General features: G+C 39.8%; 3 protein-coding genes across 3 annotated transcripts; 1 reads left to right on the top strand and 2 right to left on the bottom strand.

Annotated features, from left to right (window-relative positions):
- Positions 1-55: 55 nt before the first annotated feature.
- Positions 56-5,094, bottom strand: LOC146377896 (synaptobrevin-like). Its single transcript, XM_084943813.1, has 6 exons — positions 4,531-5,094; positions 4,332-4,403; positions 3,163-3,310; positions 2,802-2,960; positions 2,341-2,392; positions 56-1,968 (listed from the first exon to the last, which is right to left on the bottom strand). Coding segments are annotated over exons 2-6 (378 nt in total). The 5' UTR covers positions 4,334-4,403; positions 4,531-5,094; the 3' UTR covers positions 56-1,951.
- A 1,556-nt stretch (positions 5,095-6,650) lies between these two features.
- On the bottom strand, positions 6,651-10,281 carry mrpl51 (mitochondrial ribosomal protein L51). Its single transcript, XM_084944935.1, has 4 exons — positions 10,098-10,281; positions 9,807-9,909; positions 7,401-7,508; positions 6,651-7,044 (listed from the first exon to the last, which is right to left on the bottom strand). The coding sequence occupies exons 1-4, from the start codon at positions 10,173-10,175 to the stop codon at positions 6,848-6,850; spliced, it is 486 nt and encodes a 161-aa protein (XP_084801061.1). The 5' UTR covers positions 10,176-10,281; the 3' UTR covers positions 6,651-6,847.
- Positions 10,282-14,903: 4,622 nt separating this feature from the next.
- On the top strand, positions 14,904-17,308 carry lag3 (lymphocyte activating 3). The gene is made up of 8 exons (XM_084943406.1): positions 14,904-15,043; positions 15,133-15,262; positions 15,446-15,654; positions 15,839-16,093; positions 16,185-16,493; positions 16,580-16,828; positions 16,938-17,059; positions 17,175-17,308. The coding sequence occupies exons 1-8, from the start codon at positions 14,983-14,985 to the stop codon at positions 17,268-17,270; spliced, it is 1,431 nt and encodes a 476-aa protein (XP_084799532.1). The 5' UTR covers positions 14,904-14,982; the 3' UTR covers positions 17,271-17,308.
- The last annotated feature ends 411 nt before the right edge of the window (positions 17,309-17,719 follow it).

Genomic DNA, 17,719 nt, shown 5'->3' with positions numbered 1-17,719 from the left:
TTTTAGTTTTTTAGATGCTATAACACAACCAAAGGATATAATCAAAGTCAGTATGTAGTCAGTTCATGATTTCTTTATTGGCATCAGCAAAAAGTGGTAAACATGCATTTGTTCTCCTAAATCCAGTTGCATCTCTTCCAGTAGTTCCAAGTTGTAAATCACAAAACATCTTCTCATGTACCATGTTAACTATCTAATAATATTACTGCACAGTATCATTAGATAATTTTGGCTAACCGCTACAATTATGCATAAATGCCCTTTGCGTTTTATCAACCCTGAATATCAGTCCAAAGTAAGGAAAATAAACTTCATATCCTATAGCCCCTCAAAAAACTTGAAAGAATTTATAAACCTGTTTTCAGGAGCGTAAACTGACAGATGTGTACTATAGTTCTACTCATACAACACGAATAATACTAAGTTTTCATTTTTCACTACAGTAGCAGTTTGTTTGCAGTCTCTGGATATTATTTTACTGTCCAACACAAGTGATCTTAACAAAATGTTGGCAAACTCTTGAGCACTGTTGCATTGCATAAGCAGTAATTATCAGATCAGAAAGACATTGTACATAGGTCCTTTAAACCACTAAGAAAAAAAATGTACAGTCGGCAGTAAGGTTCAGAAATGGCAGATACACAGGTTACACAAAAAGGCAAAACTATGGACACCGTTTGCCATGCAGGTTAGAAACAAAAGCTGCACACTGGCCGTTATCATACTGTCGATGACAGATGGGTGCTTTTATGTGAGTCAGCAGTGACGGTGGGACGACCAGGTGGCTCAGGGTTTCCAGAATCATATCCTCTCTCCTCTTTTCCTGCTTTCTGGACAACTTAAACAACAATTAAACACTTTGACAGCACAACTCTCAAAATAACTGTGTGTCTCTACCTGTTTGAAATGTGGCGCTACACATTCATCTGTCTATGGCTGGGACTCTCTGCAAATCAGAATTAAGAGGCCTTCCTCTGGACTGAAGCAGTTAGTTCATGTATCCGTTAGATTGTCTGTAAGTGCCTGCTCGTGTGACTTAATTGCTGTGCATATTATTACTAAAATGCCACCTCTATGCCTGTGGTATAAACACTCTGGTTTTTCAGTCCGGATTTAAATTTTTACCTATTTATGCAGTAGAAATGTGTTGCAGTACTCCTACTACCTTTCCCTGAATCACTTCCTCCTTTCCTAAACTCTCACACAGTCTCTTTCCCTATTTTGCATTTCTCTTTTCTTGTTATCACTGGAGGTTGCAGAAAAAAAAGACTTAAGTGAGTGAAAGTTAGACAGGAAAGGGAAAAAAATACCAATCAAAGCCTACCAGGTAAAAGTGGAAGAAAGCTTTTAGCTACAATGCTTTGGATCACAGATACACACAAGCACAAACAACAGAAACTAGCATAATCTTAATCTAACATGACCTTGTGTTAGTAAGTAGCAACTGTGGAAGCAGCAGACAGAAGATGTGTGTTAGTTATGCATGTCAGTATCAATTTACAAATGTTGAACTCTCAAAAAAACGTCATATGAATAAGCTTTGGAGTACTCGGTGTAGAAAGACTCTTCTGTACACCCCCCACCAGCGTGCTTAGCCCCACGTGTTCTCCCTCTACCTTCTTTCCTTTTCTTCCTTCCTTCCTCTTTTGACTCTGCCTGCTGTGTCCTTCAATAATACATGAGGTGCAGAGGCAGCGGAGAGTGAGCAAGAGTTCAAGTCAAAACAGTGGAAGAAAGCAGCAAGGAAAGGGAGGGAAAGAGGACGAAGAGAGCAGAGACATCTATAAACACTAATGTAATGTTTAAGTGCAAGATGGTTTGATGGAAGACTGTGTGAAGAGAGGAAGGAGAGGACTGACAAAATTGAGGAGCAGCGCTTGGGTTTCTTTTTTTGCCTCTCCCCTCTCATATTATCCTCAAGTCCATATTCATCTGTACTGATGAGCTGAGCTCAGTGGAAGAAGTATACTGTGAATTAAAGAGAGAGGGAAAGAAGTAATTAGTTTAATGAGTCTGGCAACACATCATTAAAACTAAACAGGCAGAGGACACACTGACCTCTCCTTATGTAGGAATGTGGGGTTGTTAAAGCCGAAATAATATTATGCTGGTGTTGTCTTATATGTATAATATTGATGGGGTTTTTTTTTTTACATTAATAAAAAAAACCATCAGTATCAGTTCTAACACTGATGTATTAGTGATTTCTAAATTTCTCACGTGTGCAAGTGGAAATAGCCGTGCTGAGTGGGAAGTCGACGCATGATGATTATCTACTTTTTGAAAGTAATCAGTTAATTGTGGAAATTTTTGCATTGGTGTCAGAATGAAACTACTTACAGAATATGATTCCAACCACAATAACTCCAATGATACCCATCATGATCATCATCTGAAAAAAAAAGATGAAAATTTTAGACTTCATCCTTTTACAGAAGAATACACGAAGCTGTGTTTTTAGGGTTTCACTTTGTTCAAACAGAATAGAAACCAATCTGAACCACAAAACAAAACAATTATGACACATATAAGGCTCTTTGTGTTTGTTGTGGCTTAGTTATACAATCCCCTCAGTGTTTAGAGTGAAAACTCCACAATAGCAGATGCTTTTCACCCATTTTCCCTGAGGTATCACTTCAGTGCTCTACAGCAGCTCATTAACAAATTCCTATGTTGTCCTCTATTCTCTCTGCATGCCAGAACACATACTAATAGGAATTTGTTAATTCTAAGTCAGATGATACCATAAGTTTCTCTCTGTTTTACCAATCTGTGTAAAGGAGCCACAGTAATGTGCCCACCTTGCAGTTCTTCCACCAGTACTTGTTTTTTAGCTTGGCTGCGCAGCTTTCAAACTGGGAGGCTCCAGCTTGGAGAGCGTCCGCTCTGTCATCCAGCTCTGAAAGCTTCTGGTCCCTTTCCAAAACCTTGTCCACATTCACCCGCATGATATCCACCACCTAGACCAATCCAGCAAGGATGAGAGAGCATTTTTTTTTTTTTTTTTTTTTTTTGGGGGGGGGGGGTAGTAAAGGAGGAAAATAGATAGGAATGTCATTTTCTTAAGTGGTAATTCTTCTGCAGTTTGTAGCTCATGCATATTTTACATCAGTGACTTTCTACACAGAATGCATTCCGACCCAGAAGCTCAGAACAGCTCACCTCTTCCACTTGGGCCTGAGTCTGTTGTAGCCTGCGGTTGCTGCTGGTATTGGGAGGGCCAGGAGGTGCGCCAGCTGGGGCTCCATCTGCGCCAGGGGCACCTGGAGCTCCAGGAGCTCCAGCTGGTGGGGCAGCATCTGGGGCAGACCTGACCAAGCACAACAATGAGAGTTTTGTGAGAGAAAGAATTGGATGAAGTCAGAACATTTCACATTCAACAATGGATAGGTTTTTATAAAAAATCTGAAAAGAAACTTGAAATATGCTGAGAAGGAAAAATGCCCTGTCTAAAGGCTTGTAAGAGTCAAGAGTGTAATTTGCAGGAAGGGAACCTGCAAATAGCAAACGTAGGCAGAGATGTTAGCAAGAAATGATGAACTAATGGGTCAGTGAGAAAGGGGTGCATAAGAGAGAGTGGGGGAGAGGTTTTAAAAAAAGCTATGTAGGCCACAGGATGGCGGTGGATGAGTAAAGAGAGAGAACATTTTGGGGAGGAAGAAAAAGAGAAGGCAGATGTTGCTCATGATGGATTACAGAGAGATGGGTGGAAGTGAAAAGAAAAGGTGAGGCAGAACTGAGGAAACGGTTAATCCAGCAGGAGGGGAGAGGAAGGAGAATTAAACCTGAGCAAAAAACCTCTGCAGAGGCAGCTGCCCGACAGTTTAATATATGATAAACTAACTCCTGCAGGATGAAAATTTACAATATTTTTTAAGAGAAATTCTGCATTAAGGAAGCTACTGATAACCCAGTTTCCTTTAAAAATTCACGTTTTACAGCATTAAACAGGTGATGACCCCCAAGTCCCACAAAAACCTTCTAACTCATCCAGCACCACAAAACACGCTGCTTTCTATTAAATCTGACACAAAAACATCCAAAACAGCTCATTCAGCCCCGTCTCGGGCTTTGTATGAGACAGAAGTCAACCTCTGAATACATAATTCAGCGAAGCAGTGATGGAATATTTTCGCTTGCGTCAGCAAAAACCCTTCAAGCTGAAAGTAAATCATCTCACTTCGGACCGCCAGTGGAAGAAAATAAAGAAATGAACACGTTTCAATGTGGGTTCTTCCGCCACCACATATTAGATATCTGATTTTGTTGTTTTTTTTTCTTTTCTTTTAATTTTTTTAAGAGCGCAATGGAAAAGCCGCATTAATACTCACATCTTCTATGCAGCTGTTTGAACTGACTCACGGGCAGCGGAGGAGGGGTGACTGGCTGTGAGGCAGGAGGGTCTGAAGTACAACGCGAGAGAGAGAAAAAACCCCAAAAAGATTACAGAAGAGACGAAAAAGCGGAGGCACGTGTGCAAAGGAAAGTCCAGATGCTTAATTAGTAAACAGACTGAAGTGGCGCACTGACAGTAAACTGAGGCGGAGGCTCTTGGCGCAGTGGAGCCGATCTTCTAGCGATGCTTTTATACTGCAAACGTCACCAAAAGTACTGCAATACTGAGACACGTATACAGGTCGGGTGATAATTCACTGTGTGACCAGATTAGTGGGCAGGGAATGAAAAAGGAGCGATGCCAGGTCAGGAAGGAAGTACTTCCAAATTATAATCCATGCAAAAGAAATCCACGGATGTTTGTATTCTTGCAGAGCTGCATCCGGCTCCTCCAAGTGATGCTCCCCTCCTGGATCCTGAGACGCAGCACTGATTGGCTGGTTGTTGAGTTGCCTCTTCTGAAAGCTACTGACAGAATACCTGCGATTGAAATAAAATAATAATAATAACAACAATAAAGGGGGGAAAGTGCAGTCACAGGAAATCTGTTGTCTCTGATTGCCTTCTTCACTCTCTCTCTCTCACTGCGCGCTGCATGCGAGGTACGCGAGTTTTGTCCGTGCAAAGCGGCTCTGTGGGCAACTGCAATAATGCGTCTCTGCTCCTGCCTTCACCACTTGGACTCGTAACGACAGTGCGGCACCCCCTCCCCTCCCCTCCCTCTCTCTCCCCTCACACTTTGCAGTACTGCAGCTCTGTGTCGGATAGGGCGGCGGGACGACACTGCGGTACCGTGAATGCCTACAGAGTGTTGACTCGACTGTTTCCTCCCTGGCCTGGGATTCTCCCAGCTCCCTCCTCTTTCTGATCCTGTATCCCATTTCCCTTTGCAACGGCTTTCGTTTGAAAACTAATGGAGTCCTACATCTGAGCCTACCTCTACTATGCTTATATTTTGAATCAAATCTAATGCATATTAAAGTGAGCGGAGTTAGAAAAAAGCCTCAAGGGAAATAAAAAAGGTCAGTAGAGCAATGAAGTGAAACATACTAGAATGTGACGCTCTTCAGATGTTAAAAAGAAAATTACAGTTAAGCAGTATGTCCAAAAGGTCTTGTTTAGGATGTCACATTTAGTCTCATTGAGGAATTTTCCCTTTTCAAGGTTCCTTACAATAGCTTGCATTTGTCTGAGCTGCAAGAACAGCTTTGAAGAGTTTATTCAAAATTTGATGACGTATATGGAGAAAAATTAAAAAGTAATCTGTTTTGCAAATACATTTGCTTTTTGTCCCCTGACACTATGGAGACAGATGTTTTTTGCACACTGGGGAAGTGCTTTCCCTGTTTTAACACAAGTGCCCGCATGAAGAACTTCACCTGCACTGAGCCTCCACCTCCACCCTATCAAACACCCTGGGAGTGAACTGGAGTGTGGGAAAAAGCCTTCTTATGGTTGAACACCAATGAGCGAGCTCAGCAGTGCTCTGGAGTAGGAGAAAATTGCTGCATGCAGAGTCCACTGTCTCACTGAAAATCTTCTCAGACAATGGAGTCCCATTAGCCTTGAAATGGTAGATCATGTGCATTATGTTTAGGCATTTCCATTGTTTCAGACATAACATTAAAACCATCTGCCTAATATTTTGATCCAAAAAACAAACAAACAAAAAAACACCAACCCCACAGAAACTCTGAGGCTGTCCTTTGGCTTCTGTGAAACCTGTATTGGATTAGCTTGGGGGATTTTGGGGAGCAAGGTTGCAGGGCACACTAACACTTCTATTGTGGAGGACCTTGGCTACAAGCTTGGTTTGTAACAATGTAATACCTTCGGTGGCACATGCCAAAGTAATATCATAGTACAATCAGGACCCAAACTTACCCATCAGCTTACTGCAATAACGAGATGATCAACAGGCGAGGCAAATGTATTCACACAGCACCTTACAAAGACTACAGTCATTCAAGGTCCTTTACAAGGTGAAACTATTACTCACTTCACTTGATAAAAGTTAAAGCTCTGAAAGTTTCTCAGACCTCAAACTAACTCAAGAAACCCTCCGTATGATTTTTGTATTAAACGTCTGAATTTATCAGTTACTTCAACAGGTCATTTCATCCTGAGCTTTTTCTGACTTTTGCACTAGAGCCTATTTTCACGAAGTAATCCCATGATATAATTTTTAATTACAGACTGACTAGTTCAGCTTTATCTGAATGTTCGTTGGGTCTCGAGGAATAAAAAGCCACAAATTCCAGTCCATTTATAATTTATTTTCAGGTTTTAGTAGCATTTATTTTGAATCAGTTACTGATAACAAATGAATAATGCACATTCAGTCTGAAACACACAATAACCTAGAAAAATGGAAACAGAGCACAGTGACAGCATGAAATCACACCAACAGACTGACACAGTCCTTCTTGGCTGCTCTGCACTTTGTTCAGCATTAGCGATGTTTGCCAGTGCGGTTGAAGCGTCTATAGAGGAAGCGTATCCTCTTTTCCAAGTTGTGCCTGTCCTGAGTCATCATTCTGTCTCCCACCATCTTCTTTTTTCTAATTGCCCGCTGCAGTTCATTACCTTTGAAAGCTTTCAGCCAGCAGGGGGCAACAATTAGGTCTTTAGGATGAGCTTTAAAGTCCCCTGTAGAAAGAGCACGAAGAGAGAGAGACAGTTTATGTGAAAGAAAGAAAAAAGTGTGCTGTGGGAGAGGCAAAACTGGTCAAATGAACAGCAAAGCAAGGCACCATATCAGATTAAATGTCTGATCATCATAGATTTGTTCACCTACGCTCATACCCAGCTTATCTTTTCACACCATCTCCTGCCAATTTACTGTGTGGATGTTGAGAATGCTGTAAGACTGTATGCGCACACACACACACAGTCAGCCCTTAAAACAAATTAAGTTACTCATTATGACTTAGAAACAGCAAACTAACCATCCAACAGTTGTACAGTACATCCTCTTAATTTTCTTGGATGCTGAGGACACTCACCCAAGATTCCTATGTTATCATAAACTCCATACATGCTCCTCTTTTCAGTCCATCTGTCCACCTTTTTCGGCTGAGGGATGGCGTGCATCCTGATCTGACAGCATGTACCTGAAAACAGCACACAGTAGCACAAAGTGCTTGTTTACATTTGGGGAAAATAGTCGATTTTGTTCTCTAAACAATTTGCAGATTACTCGATGTACTCATTCACATTAAATGATTCAAATCAAAGGTATCAAATACAAAAGCTAATGTACACTTTATGCACTATATTGTTCACAGACTCAATGAATCAGCATATATATGGCTCCATACATACAGTACAAATAAACACATAACATTTCTTCTACTCCCAGACAATTAAATTATTTGAAAATATTTAACATCCAGGTTCCTAGAAATTTATAAGAATAACTTTACCAGGTAGCCATATTGGAACAGATGTTTACTAATGACTCAATAGATACCAGAGAAGCTTTTTAAACACACTCGTGGGAAAAGCGTGATTCATGCGCCGCAGGTCCCGGGTGGTTTGAGTTTGTTCTGTTTCTTGTTGAGGAAAATATAACTGTTGTTCTTGACAGCAGAGGTCGCTCACGACTTCAATTTCTATGTGAACCTAATTTTTTGTCTTGTTTATTTGGTAACATGTAATCGCTTAGAGCTTTAAAAAGGTCGTGTTCATATCGTGCTGGTCTGACTTGTGGACGACATTTAAATGATTCGAACATGCGTGACTTTATTTGAACAAATAAAATGAGGCAGTGCAAAGAGTAAGCAGGTCGTCTTTTTGGAGTCCACATAAATGTTTTTACACAAAATATCAGATGCGACAAATGCTCATATAAAAACATGTTGGAATGTGGAATGTTCAGTGAAGCAGGCAGATAGAGCAGATATTCCTTTTACTATCTCATCTTTAAGTTATCTTAATTATATCCTACAAGTGTCCAACTGTTCCCGGTGAACATTTCATCATGATATTGAATGGAATATGCTAACACACCATGTGTTTGTCGGGCAGTGTAGGCCCATTTCTACTGAGCTGAGAGCGACTAAAAAGTGAGAATGGAGGGAATGATTCATGAATATCCATCACAGCAAGCATCAGCATCATAGCTTCAATGTCCTCTTTCTCACAACTGATGATGATGTTGATGATCATGAGAGGTAGTGCCGTTAACTAGTGGTTGTAAACACAACTAACTGGCAGTGACGGAGTGATGACAGGGTGGCTTGGGGTTGCAGTTTTGCCGCCTCAGCTTCAAAGAAACAACTCAGGCTTCTGTAAATGACACTGATGATATTTCTGAACAACAAACAGAATATATACACTAATATATATATATATATATATATATATATATATATATATAGTTTTGGACTATTGGACAATTTCTGGTCTTTTTTAATTTTAATTTTATGTTAACTGTGCATACTTTTTACCTTACAGTGGAACATATTACACTAACAGTGTAAAGAGTGACATATAAATCCACAGTCTGTGCACTACTCTCAAAAACAGTGCTTAAATGAGGCCAGCCTACATTAAAACTACCCTGCATTTGGAGAATAATATATAAAGAAAAATCTGTCAAACCTATAACTCTTAAAATGCCTTAAAATAAAAAAAAAATTACAAAAAAAGTTCAATTCATGTTACCATAATTTAACCCAAACAACAGAAATGCCTCCCCCTTTTAACCCCTACTTCCATTTTTTGGGTGAAATTACAGTGAAATTCCCACTCAAATCAAATTTAGAGAGGTTATGCACTGACTGGACAAAAATCCCCTTTTTCTGATTTATCAAGCTAGCTTAACTCTTTCCCCCACACCTGTATGTGTTTTGAATCCCATATACACACATAAAATAAAAGATTAAGTTTAACAACCATTAAAATGTGTTCCAGGTTTTTCTAATGAATAGCCCTAGTAATACCACGTAGGAAGAGATTAACCCCACTAACTTCTGATGGACATCTAGTCATTTTGTTCAGGAAGCCCTATATATGACAGAAACCGCTCGGGTCAGAAAAGAGAAACAGGGCTAATAGGGGTCCAAGGAGGAAAGAGTTAAAATCCCTATACAACTTTGAAAGTTTGATTTCATGAGATCCCATCCCTAAGATAGTGTGAGTCTCACTTGTTTTTTGTTACTGAAATCAAGAAAATGCATGCAGGCACATGCAGAATGTCACATTCACACCGACATTCGTACAAACATGTTTTAATCTGCGCCAAGTGCATTCTGTCTTATTTCCAAGGATACTTTGGCCGAAGCAATCAGGGGTCAAACCAGAAATCTTCCGAGTAGTAGACGACTTGCTTTACTTCCTGAGTAACAATACTAAGTCCGGACCGGTTCAGGTTACTAGTTGCTACTGGAACCAGTGAGACAACTCACCTGTAGAAATGGTCCTGACTGTGTGCAGCAGCGTCCCAGCAGACTGACAGTAGGACGCCCCAGCTCTCAGCAGACCTCCCAGCACAGACATGTCCACAGTTTTCTGCCAGGAGTTGTTAACAGATCATTTAGATGAAACCTGAAGTCAACGCTCATAAAATTTAGAGTATTTTTTAAAGTTTACTTTTCCTTCTTTAAACACGGCATCCGTTTCTTTAACCATCTTTACGGTGACCCTTAGCTTTAGCTTCAGCTAGCACATTACATCGAAGTCAGTGTTTCGACCATTACCTGTTTCCACGCGTGTTCAGAATCTTGTGCCACTCGAGTCCTTTGTTTATATCGCAGCCAAGGATCACTTACGAACATTTAACGCTTTAAAATGTTTGTTATTGACGCTTCGACATGCTCTGTGTGGCGGCTTCCATCTTTACTCTGTGTCCCATAATTCAACGCGGTAGTACCGTGTTGTCTGTAGAGAAGCGCAAAGGAAGAGTTTTATTATTGTCTTTGCAACTTTTTACTACGAATTCTACCCAGTAGGGGGAGATAGGCCTGTCGATACCCGAGTAAATAGGTAAATTAAGTTTATTTAAAGCTGGGAATAAAAACTGGGAATAATCACAATAAACATTAAAACTGTTAAAAGTAATAGAGAATTAAAAAAACAGTTATACAAATAATAACAAAAGAACATCAATAGAAGGCCTGGCTAAGCCTAGTTCTTAAAGGAGTCCACAGAGCATTAAATGTTTTAATATATCTAAAAGTAATTTTCAATTGAAAGTTAAATGCCAGGTGAGGAGAAATCAGAAGTTGGAGAGAATGGCACTCACTAGGATTTAGTTATGTGAAATGTGTTTAACATCTGCTGTATCTACTTTTCGAACAAAACAGAATAAAACTGAATGCCTTTATTTGTGTTTCTACAGATAACGAGCGTCTTCCTGAGCCGTGCACAAGTGAGACACATTAAGCAGAAAAACTTCAAGCAACTTCTAAAAAAGCCTTGCTTTAACAAAATTAAAAAATATATAAACGAATCTAGGGATAGAAATTAGAAAAATAGGACAGGTATAAGTTAAAATCCACACACACTATACACATTTATGAATTTATGAACATACACACAAATATGCCCTGTGAAGTCCCTGGCGATATTGCACAAGGATGCTGTGCGTGGCGGCAGTGTGCAATTTAATGCAGGCCTTTATTGATCTCTAGCACCATCCAAGTGGCGACAGAAGGAAAAGGTGGTTGCCAGGATGAGAAGAGTCCTTGTTGTTGTTTGTGGCGTGACTTGTAGCTGTGCTTCTAGCTGAGTAACAGTGGTTTTCTTTTCTGATGTTTTGTTTCTGTCAACAGCCTTTTTGTCATCTCCAGTGAAGATGGTATTTCACACCAAAATGCCATAGCAGAGTAGAATGACACCAGCAGCTGTTTGGTCAGCTTGTTTCTCCTCACTGTGCTTAAGATACAGCTCTGCACGGTTTTCTTAAAGTCCTGTTTGTGCTGAGGAATTTAAAATTGGAACTTTTTCCACATTGTCTCCACCTTTGTTCAATGGAGCAGGATTCTCTTTCTGTCTGCTGAAGCTGATGATCATCTGTTTTGTTTTGGAGGTGTTAAACGCCAGGTTATTGATGGAACAACATCAGTCACTTTGCAAATCATGCCTGTAAACAGCCTCATAACAATTATGTGCAACCCTGTGGTGTCATCTGCAAGCTGAGTGCAGTGGGTTGGTGTGAAATCGTGGGTGCACAAGGAGTAGAGAAGTGTGTTTAGCTTTCAGCCCCGAGGGGCTTCTGTGCTGGGAAACTGTTGCTGTTTTGTTATGAAACATCTGCATGTGAAGTCTATGCGCAACATAATTATATATGTGTCCTGATGTTCACATTCAGCTGCCCTCCTATAAGTTCGTACAACACTGGACTATACGGTAAAAGGGGACTGAAAAGCAGAAAATAAGACAGGTGAATTCTTGCACTGAAAAAAATCTGGGGGGAAAAAAGAATACATTTTATTGCAAACCTCATAAGTGCTATTGCAAATCAGACAATCCATGCAGGCTAAGTAGCCCATTGCAAATTTCAATATCATTTAGTTTTTCTCATTTATGTAAATGAAAACCAAAAAAACCCCAATATAACACAACAAATGTCATCAGCAACACAATCTACAGTCTGATTAAAAACTAACAAACATACTGCAGGAATTCTGCGTTTGTGGTATTTGGTTGGTGTGCCTAAAAAACTGGCAAAAACCACAAATTGATTGATGAGATTTGGTGCTGAGCCTGCAGCTGCAAACATTCAGGCTGTTTTTGCCTATTTTGCCTTTTTCTCTCTCTCATTCACACACGCATACGCACTCAGATGACATCAGTGACAGATGCTGATACTTTCAGTCTTACTGTTGCAAAGAGCTGAATGGAATAATTTGTCTTTTTCAAAGAAATAAGACCAGCACAGTTGATCTTTGTCTGTATTTCATTATTGGTAATGCGGCAGACACTATGTGGAAATTTAGCCCAAACAAAACATCATCAAACATTAGATTCCATTCACATTTAGCATAACCACAGAGCAATACTGTGTGCAGAGAAGGCTTACTGCTTTACTGTAAACATGCAACCTTAATTTAACTTTGACTTCAATTTAGATTAAATGTGCAAAAAAACAAAACAAAACCCAAAAACAAAAAAAAAGTGTCAAAAAGTGCAGCTTTGTTTGTGTATATATGTTGAGGTAATGCTTAAAAAACATGAATCAGATATTTTTCAGCAAGCCCAAAGTGTAATTTTGGAAAAATATTTTGCCACGCACTCGGTTTTTGCATCGCAGTACAGCGTTAAGTTCCCTTACACTGTTGCTCTGAATGCCGGCGCAAATAAAATGCTGACATAAGAAAATGTAAAGAATTTCTCAGCAGAGCCGCATGTTTTATCTGCACTCTGCTTCCTGCCAGTAAAACCCAGTGCAAAGATATTTCAGCATAAGCAAATACAGAATATGTGACCCTGCTATAATTCAGTCAGTTACTGAAATTAAACCGCAGAACTATCGACAATAACAGAAAGCATTCATTCTCTACTAAAGGTTGTGAAATGCTGCTGTGAGTTTAGAAAATGGACAACGAGGAGAGATAATGCAGTAAAATCTTGACGCGGGAACAAACTACTCATCTGCTGTACTTGTACAGAAGAAGTCTGATTTGACTATTTTCCAAAGTAATCTCTATTAGCATATTCATCTGCATCCCTTCAAGCTCAAAGAGCAGTAGTTTCCATGTGAGGGGTGTTTTCCTTCAGGGTAACTTCATCACATATTCAGATACGGTGGAGATGAATAAACGACAGCTGAGGGAAAGACCACCTCACAGCACTGAGTAACACGCTGAGAGGTGCCCCCCGCTCTCTCAGGGTGTTTTTCAAACCAAAGCCTCAAGATCATATAAACAAAACAGTGATTTCAATTTGAAGGCCGACAAAGGAAGTTCAGTGTGGATGAGATGAAAGGATTACAATATCAGTCACATAAAAGTCACATGGCTCTCACCAAGGAAAATGTCTTACCAAGATGAAGAAAAACAGCCCTGAGGTTTCACCCACATGTTCTCAGGTATATCTGGGTAACTGTCTTAGTTTGTCTTTCTTTCTATGCATGCACGCATCTATCTATCTATCTATCTATCTATCTATCTATCTATCTATCTATCTATCTATCTATCTATCTATCTATCTATCTATCTATCTATCTATCTATCTATCTATCTATCTATCTATCTATCTATCTATCTTCACTGTACTTTAATACAGTGTATTTGATGTTAATAAAAGAAGATTCAGGTAGCTTCACACACAGGTGGATTGATGCCTGGTGATATTTTCTTTGTTTAATGTGAGCTTAGCCTGTATTCTGTATTGTCTGTTGTCGTGTACTGACGTGGTGAATAATGAATAATTAAACAGAAAATGTGTAATTATTTAACTATACAGCAGAGTGAAAAACAACACATAGAAATAGTTCTAAAGGTAAAACGAACAGACAGTATATATTTATTATATTGACATTTTACTGACACCACACCCGCAGCAGCAATTCTTTGTGTGGTACATCTAAATGTATTTACACACGATATCAAACAAAACAAAAATATAAACCACACTTTGTCAAAGCAAGGCCCTGTTTAACAGCATCACTTTGGCTGAAGTATTCAGTGAGGCAGGCAGACATTCCCTTTACCGTCTCACCTCTACGTTATCTTAATGATCTCCTACAAGTGTCTAACTCCTCTGACGAGATTCAGGGGCTGTAATCGGTGTATTTCCTCTAACCTGACAGTATTCCCTGTGAGCATTTCATCTTGATATTGAATGGAATATGCTAAAACGGTACGTGTTTGTCTGGCAGTGTAGGCCCGTTTCTACTGAGAGCGACTAAAACATGAGAATGGAGGGAATGATTCACTTTCATGAATATCCTTCACAAGAAGATACCATAAATGTCCTCATTCTCAAACTGGAGATGATGATGATCATGATGATGATCATGAGTAGTGGAGCTAACTAGTGGTTGTAAACAAAACTAACTGGCAGTGACGAGATCATGACAAGTAGTTTGGTGTTGCAGTTTTGCCATCTCGGTTTCAAAACAGCAACTCGAGCTTCCGTGAATGATGCTGAAGATATTCTAAACACTTGCTGTGGAGTAAATGTTGTATATACACACTATTGTTTATTTGTCCCCAAAGTTTGTGTAACATAAGTGACTTTTAGAGGTATAAATACAAAATATCTTACCGTCCATGGTTTCATACTGTATGTTTCTTGTGTATTCGTTGGTTTAGAAATTCAATAATCTAACATACTTTTACAGAGTGATTGACGCAAAAGAAACAGGAAATACATTAGAGAGAATCCGTGGGAGGAAGTGGGGCTCCCTGTTTACATCTCTGTCTTATAGTTTCCAGGCTGACAAAGAAAGACCGCAAGAACGCTTGGCGTGTAGCTGAAGTCACATGATCAGCAGAGGAACTACCAGACGCCCTGCCTTTGGTACCTTCCCACGGGCTGATATATAAACCTCTTCAACCCACATCGCAAAAACATACCAGAAAAGGCAGCGCTTGAAGAGAAAGGCAGAGTTTAAGAGTTTGTGGATACAAAACCAAAATGAACAAAACAAACTTGTTGGATTTTTTTATCTTTGGGATGGTTTCCATTCTTATAACAGGTAACTGTGTGATCAACTCAAAAGCAAATCTGCGCTAAAATGTAATTTTTTAAAAATTTGAAGTTAATTTCATGTTTTTCTTCACACAGGCTCCAGATGTGAGGCGATGCACAGTGAAGTATTTGCTGCAGAAGGCTCGGATGTTGTACTACCCTGTAAATACCCTGCAATACTGACCAGCAGTCAACCTGCGATTGTCTGGAGTCATAAGGAGAAAGGGTAAGATGAAACTTCTCCTTTTTTTTTTTTTTTACATTTTTGCTATTCTCTTTCACTTTTCATATGCAGATTAACCAGCTTTAACCCCTTAAACAACAACAAACTCCTTCCTCATTCACTAATAAAAGACTTGTATCTATATGCTGATGACTCTGGATTGTTGTGATTCCCCTTCATCTACAGCACTATTTGGAGGAAGGAACGGAACGGTCTGGAATACCGCGGCTCTCGATGGTCCCAACGTGTGCAGTGCCCCCACCCCCAGCTTGAAAGTGGCACATTCAGCATTCAGATAAACAGCGTGACAGAGGACGATGTTGGACTTTATTCCTGTAAAGTGGACCTTAGAAACCAAGTGATTGAAAAGCAGGTCATGCTCAGACTTATTAAAGGTAAGAAGCACTAATCGAGCACGCCTACACTCACTAATTACAAAAGACCACAGAGCTTTTTACCATATAAAAAAGTAATATTTATTTGTGATATAAAAGTTTGACCAATAAAATAAATATTAAACATCTGTAATATGTAGTATTTACTGTAAATTGACAGAAATCTCACTTTCTTCATTTACAGTGTCCTTTTCTCCACCGGCTCCCCTCTCTGGGAGCAACACTCAACTGTCTTGTGCTTTGAAACCCTGGCGTCATGGCGTCACTGTGGAGTGGATGTTAAACAACAACCCATATTTGCCTCAGGCTAAAACCGGCTTGCACGGTGACAAAGTTTCAAGGGTTTTAAGAGTCACCGAGAAAGAGAGCGGAACCTGGACCTGCGTCGTGACATACAAAGGAGAAAAGGGCCAAGCTTCAGCAGCTCTGGATGTGAAAGGTGAAATATTAAGCTGGACAACTGATTTATGAAGCTGTTGGATAAAGTATTTTGTGCTCTTAACAATTTTCTTTCTTTCTTTCCTGCACAGGAATCATCCAACCACCCAAAGATAACACCAAGGTTTACGCTACTGTGGGGTCTCCGGTCACTCTCCCCTGTGTGTTTTCCTCTGGTTTAAGAACTTTGAGCGCAGGCTGGGAGAAAATCAATCCTGTGTCTCCATCCACCCGCGATCTCCAACTGCTTTCTTTGGCTTCGTCCTCACCTGATCGGCTCCGCTGGGATAGGTCTATCCGTATTAATGAGGTCACATACGAGGACGAAGGAAAGTACAGATGTAGTGGGAATGTGGGACAGCAAAGGCTGACTCGGACTTTGCAGCTCGTTGTTGCTAAAAGTAAGTTTCTGATCTTTCAGTTTGAGGGAAAATTCAATGCACTTGTATTTTTGATATAAAATCATTTCTCTTGTTTCTTTTCTCAGTCGTCCGCTTAAAGCAAAAATACTCAACGACGCTGACCTGCCAGCTGAGCGATGCAAGCGAGGTCACCGAATACGAGTGGGCTCATGTGACCTACGATGAAAATGGCACCGCGATTGTTGGGTCCATCCAGAAGGGGAAGGATATAATGATTACCGACGGGTCAGAGGAGAGCTGGGGCGAATGGACATGTAGTTTCTATGGGCAAGAGGGCCTTTTGGGGAATGTGACATACAATACTCATCTGATGAGTAAGTTCTCATTTTTGGTGTTTTTCTACTTCTGCTGTGCTGAAAAATAAATATTAACTATAAAGAACATTAAAACCTTTTTTTAAATGTTTTTTTTATAATTTTGCAGGTGGTCTGAGCGGACAGAAATCCTCAAGCGCATCAAATAACACCGCCACAGTGGTCGGCCTCAGCTTTCTCCTCATTGTTCTGCTCCTCATTGTGGCTCAGATGTACAAGAACCGCCAAAGGGTAAAAATAACAAAATTTGTAATTTTGAAAAATCGCATAGAATAAATATGAAAGCGTTTACAGATTATATCTGTAGGGATTACCTCAAATAACGCTGTACATCTCTTCCCCACAGAGGAAAAGGATCTTTCAGTATCCCGCCCTGGAGACCATTGTTCATACCATCTCCAACGAGCGGGAGGAGAGAGAAAGGAACCGGGAGAAAATCTAAGGACACATAAAATTTGAGGCTTCGCTGGAAGAATTTCAGAGCACTAAACTGAAGCAAAATCTCTTGCTGCCTGCAATATGTTGAGAGACTCTTGTTTACACAGATTTTGTAAATATTTTCAGAGCAGATACTGTAGCAATGCTGTTTCATTCAAACAAAAATGAAATGCACTATATCCTGTGTTTCAGCTGTGCATGTTTTAAACTGTTGTATGTGTGACGATTTACATTTGCTTTTAAATGACAAACTGAGAACAAACTGCTTGACAAATAAAGAGCATTTAACAGAAATAAATCTATTTTTGTTTATTACACGTATGCACAGTCGAATTATTGTTGGTCAGTGGCAGAGAACTATTGGTGCTCATATAAATAAAATACACAGCAACTTAGAAAACAAGTTTCAGTATATTTACATCTATAAACCAAACACTGACTACATTTATCGCT

Source organism: Perissodus microlepis, chromosome 11 (assembly GCF_051167445.1).
Source record: "Perissodus microlepis isolate ML-2025 ecotype Zambia chromosome 11, ASM5116744v1, whole genome shotgun sequence".
In the NCBI taxonomy this organism is placed as follows: Eukaryota; Metazoa; Chordata; class Actinopteri; order Cichliformes; family Cichlidae; genus Perissodus; species Perissodus microlepis.
Note: the sequence above shows the minus strand (reverse complement) of the source record. Positions and strands in the feature narration are given on the sequence as shown.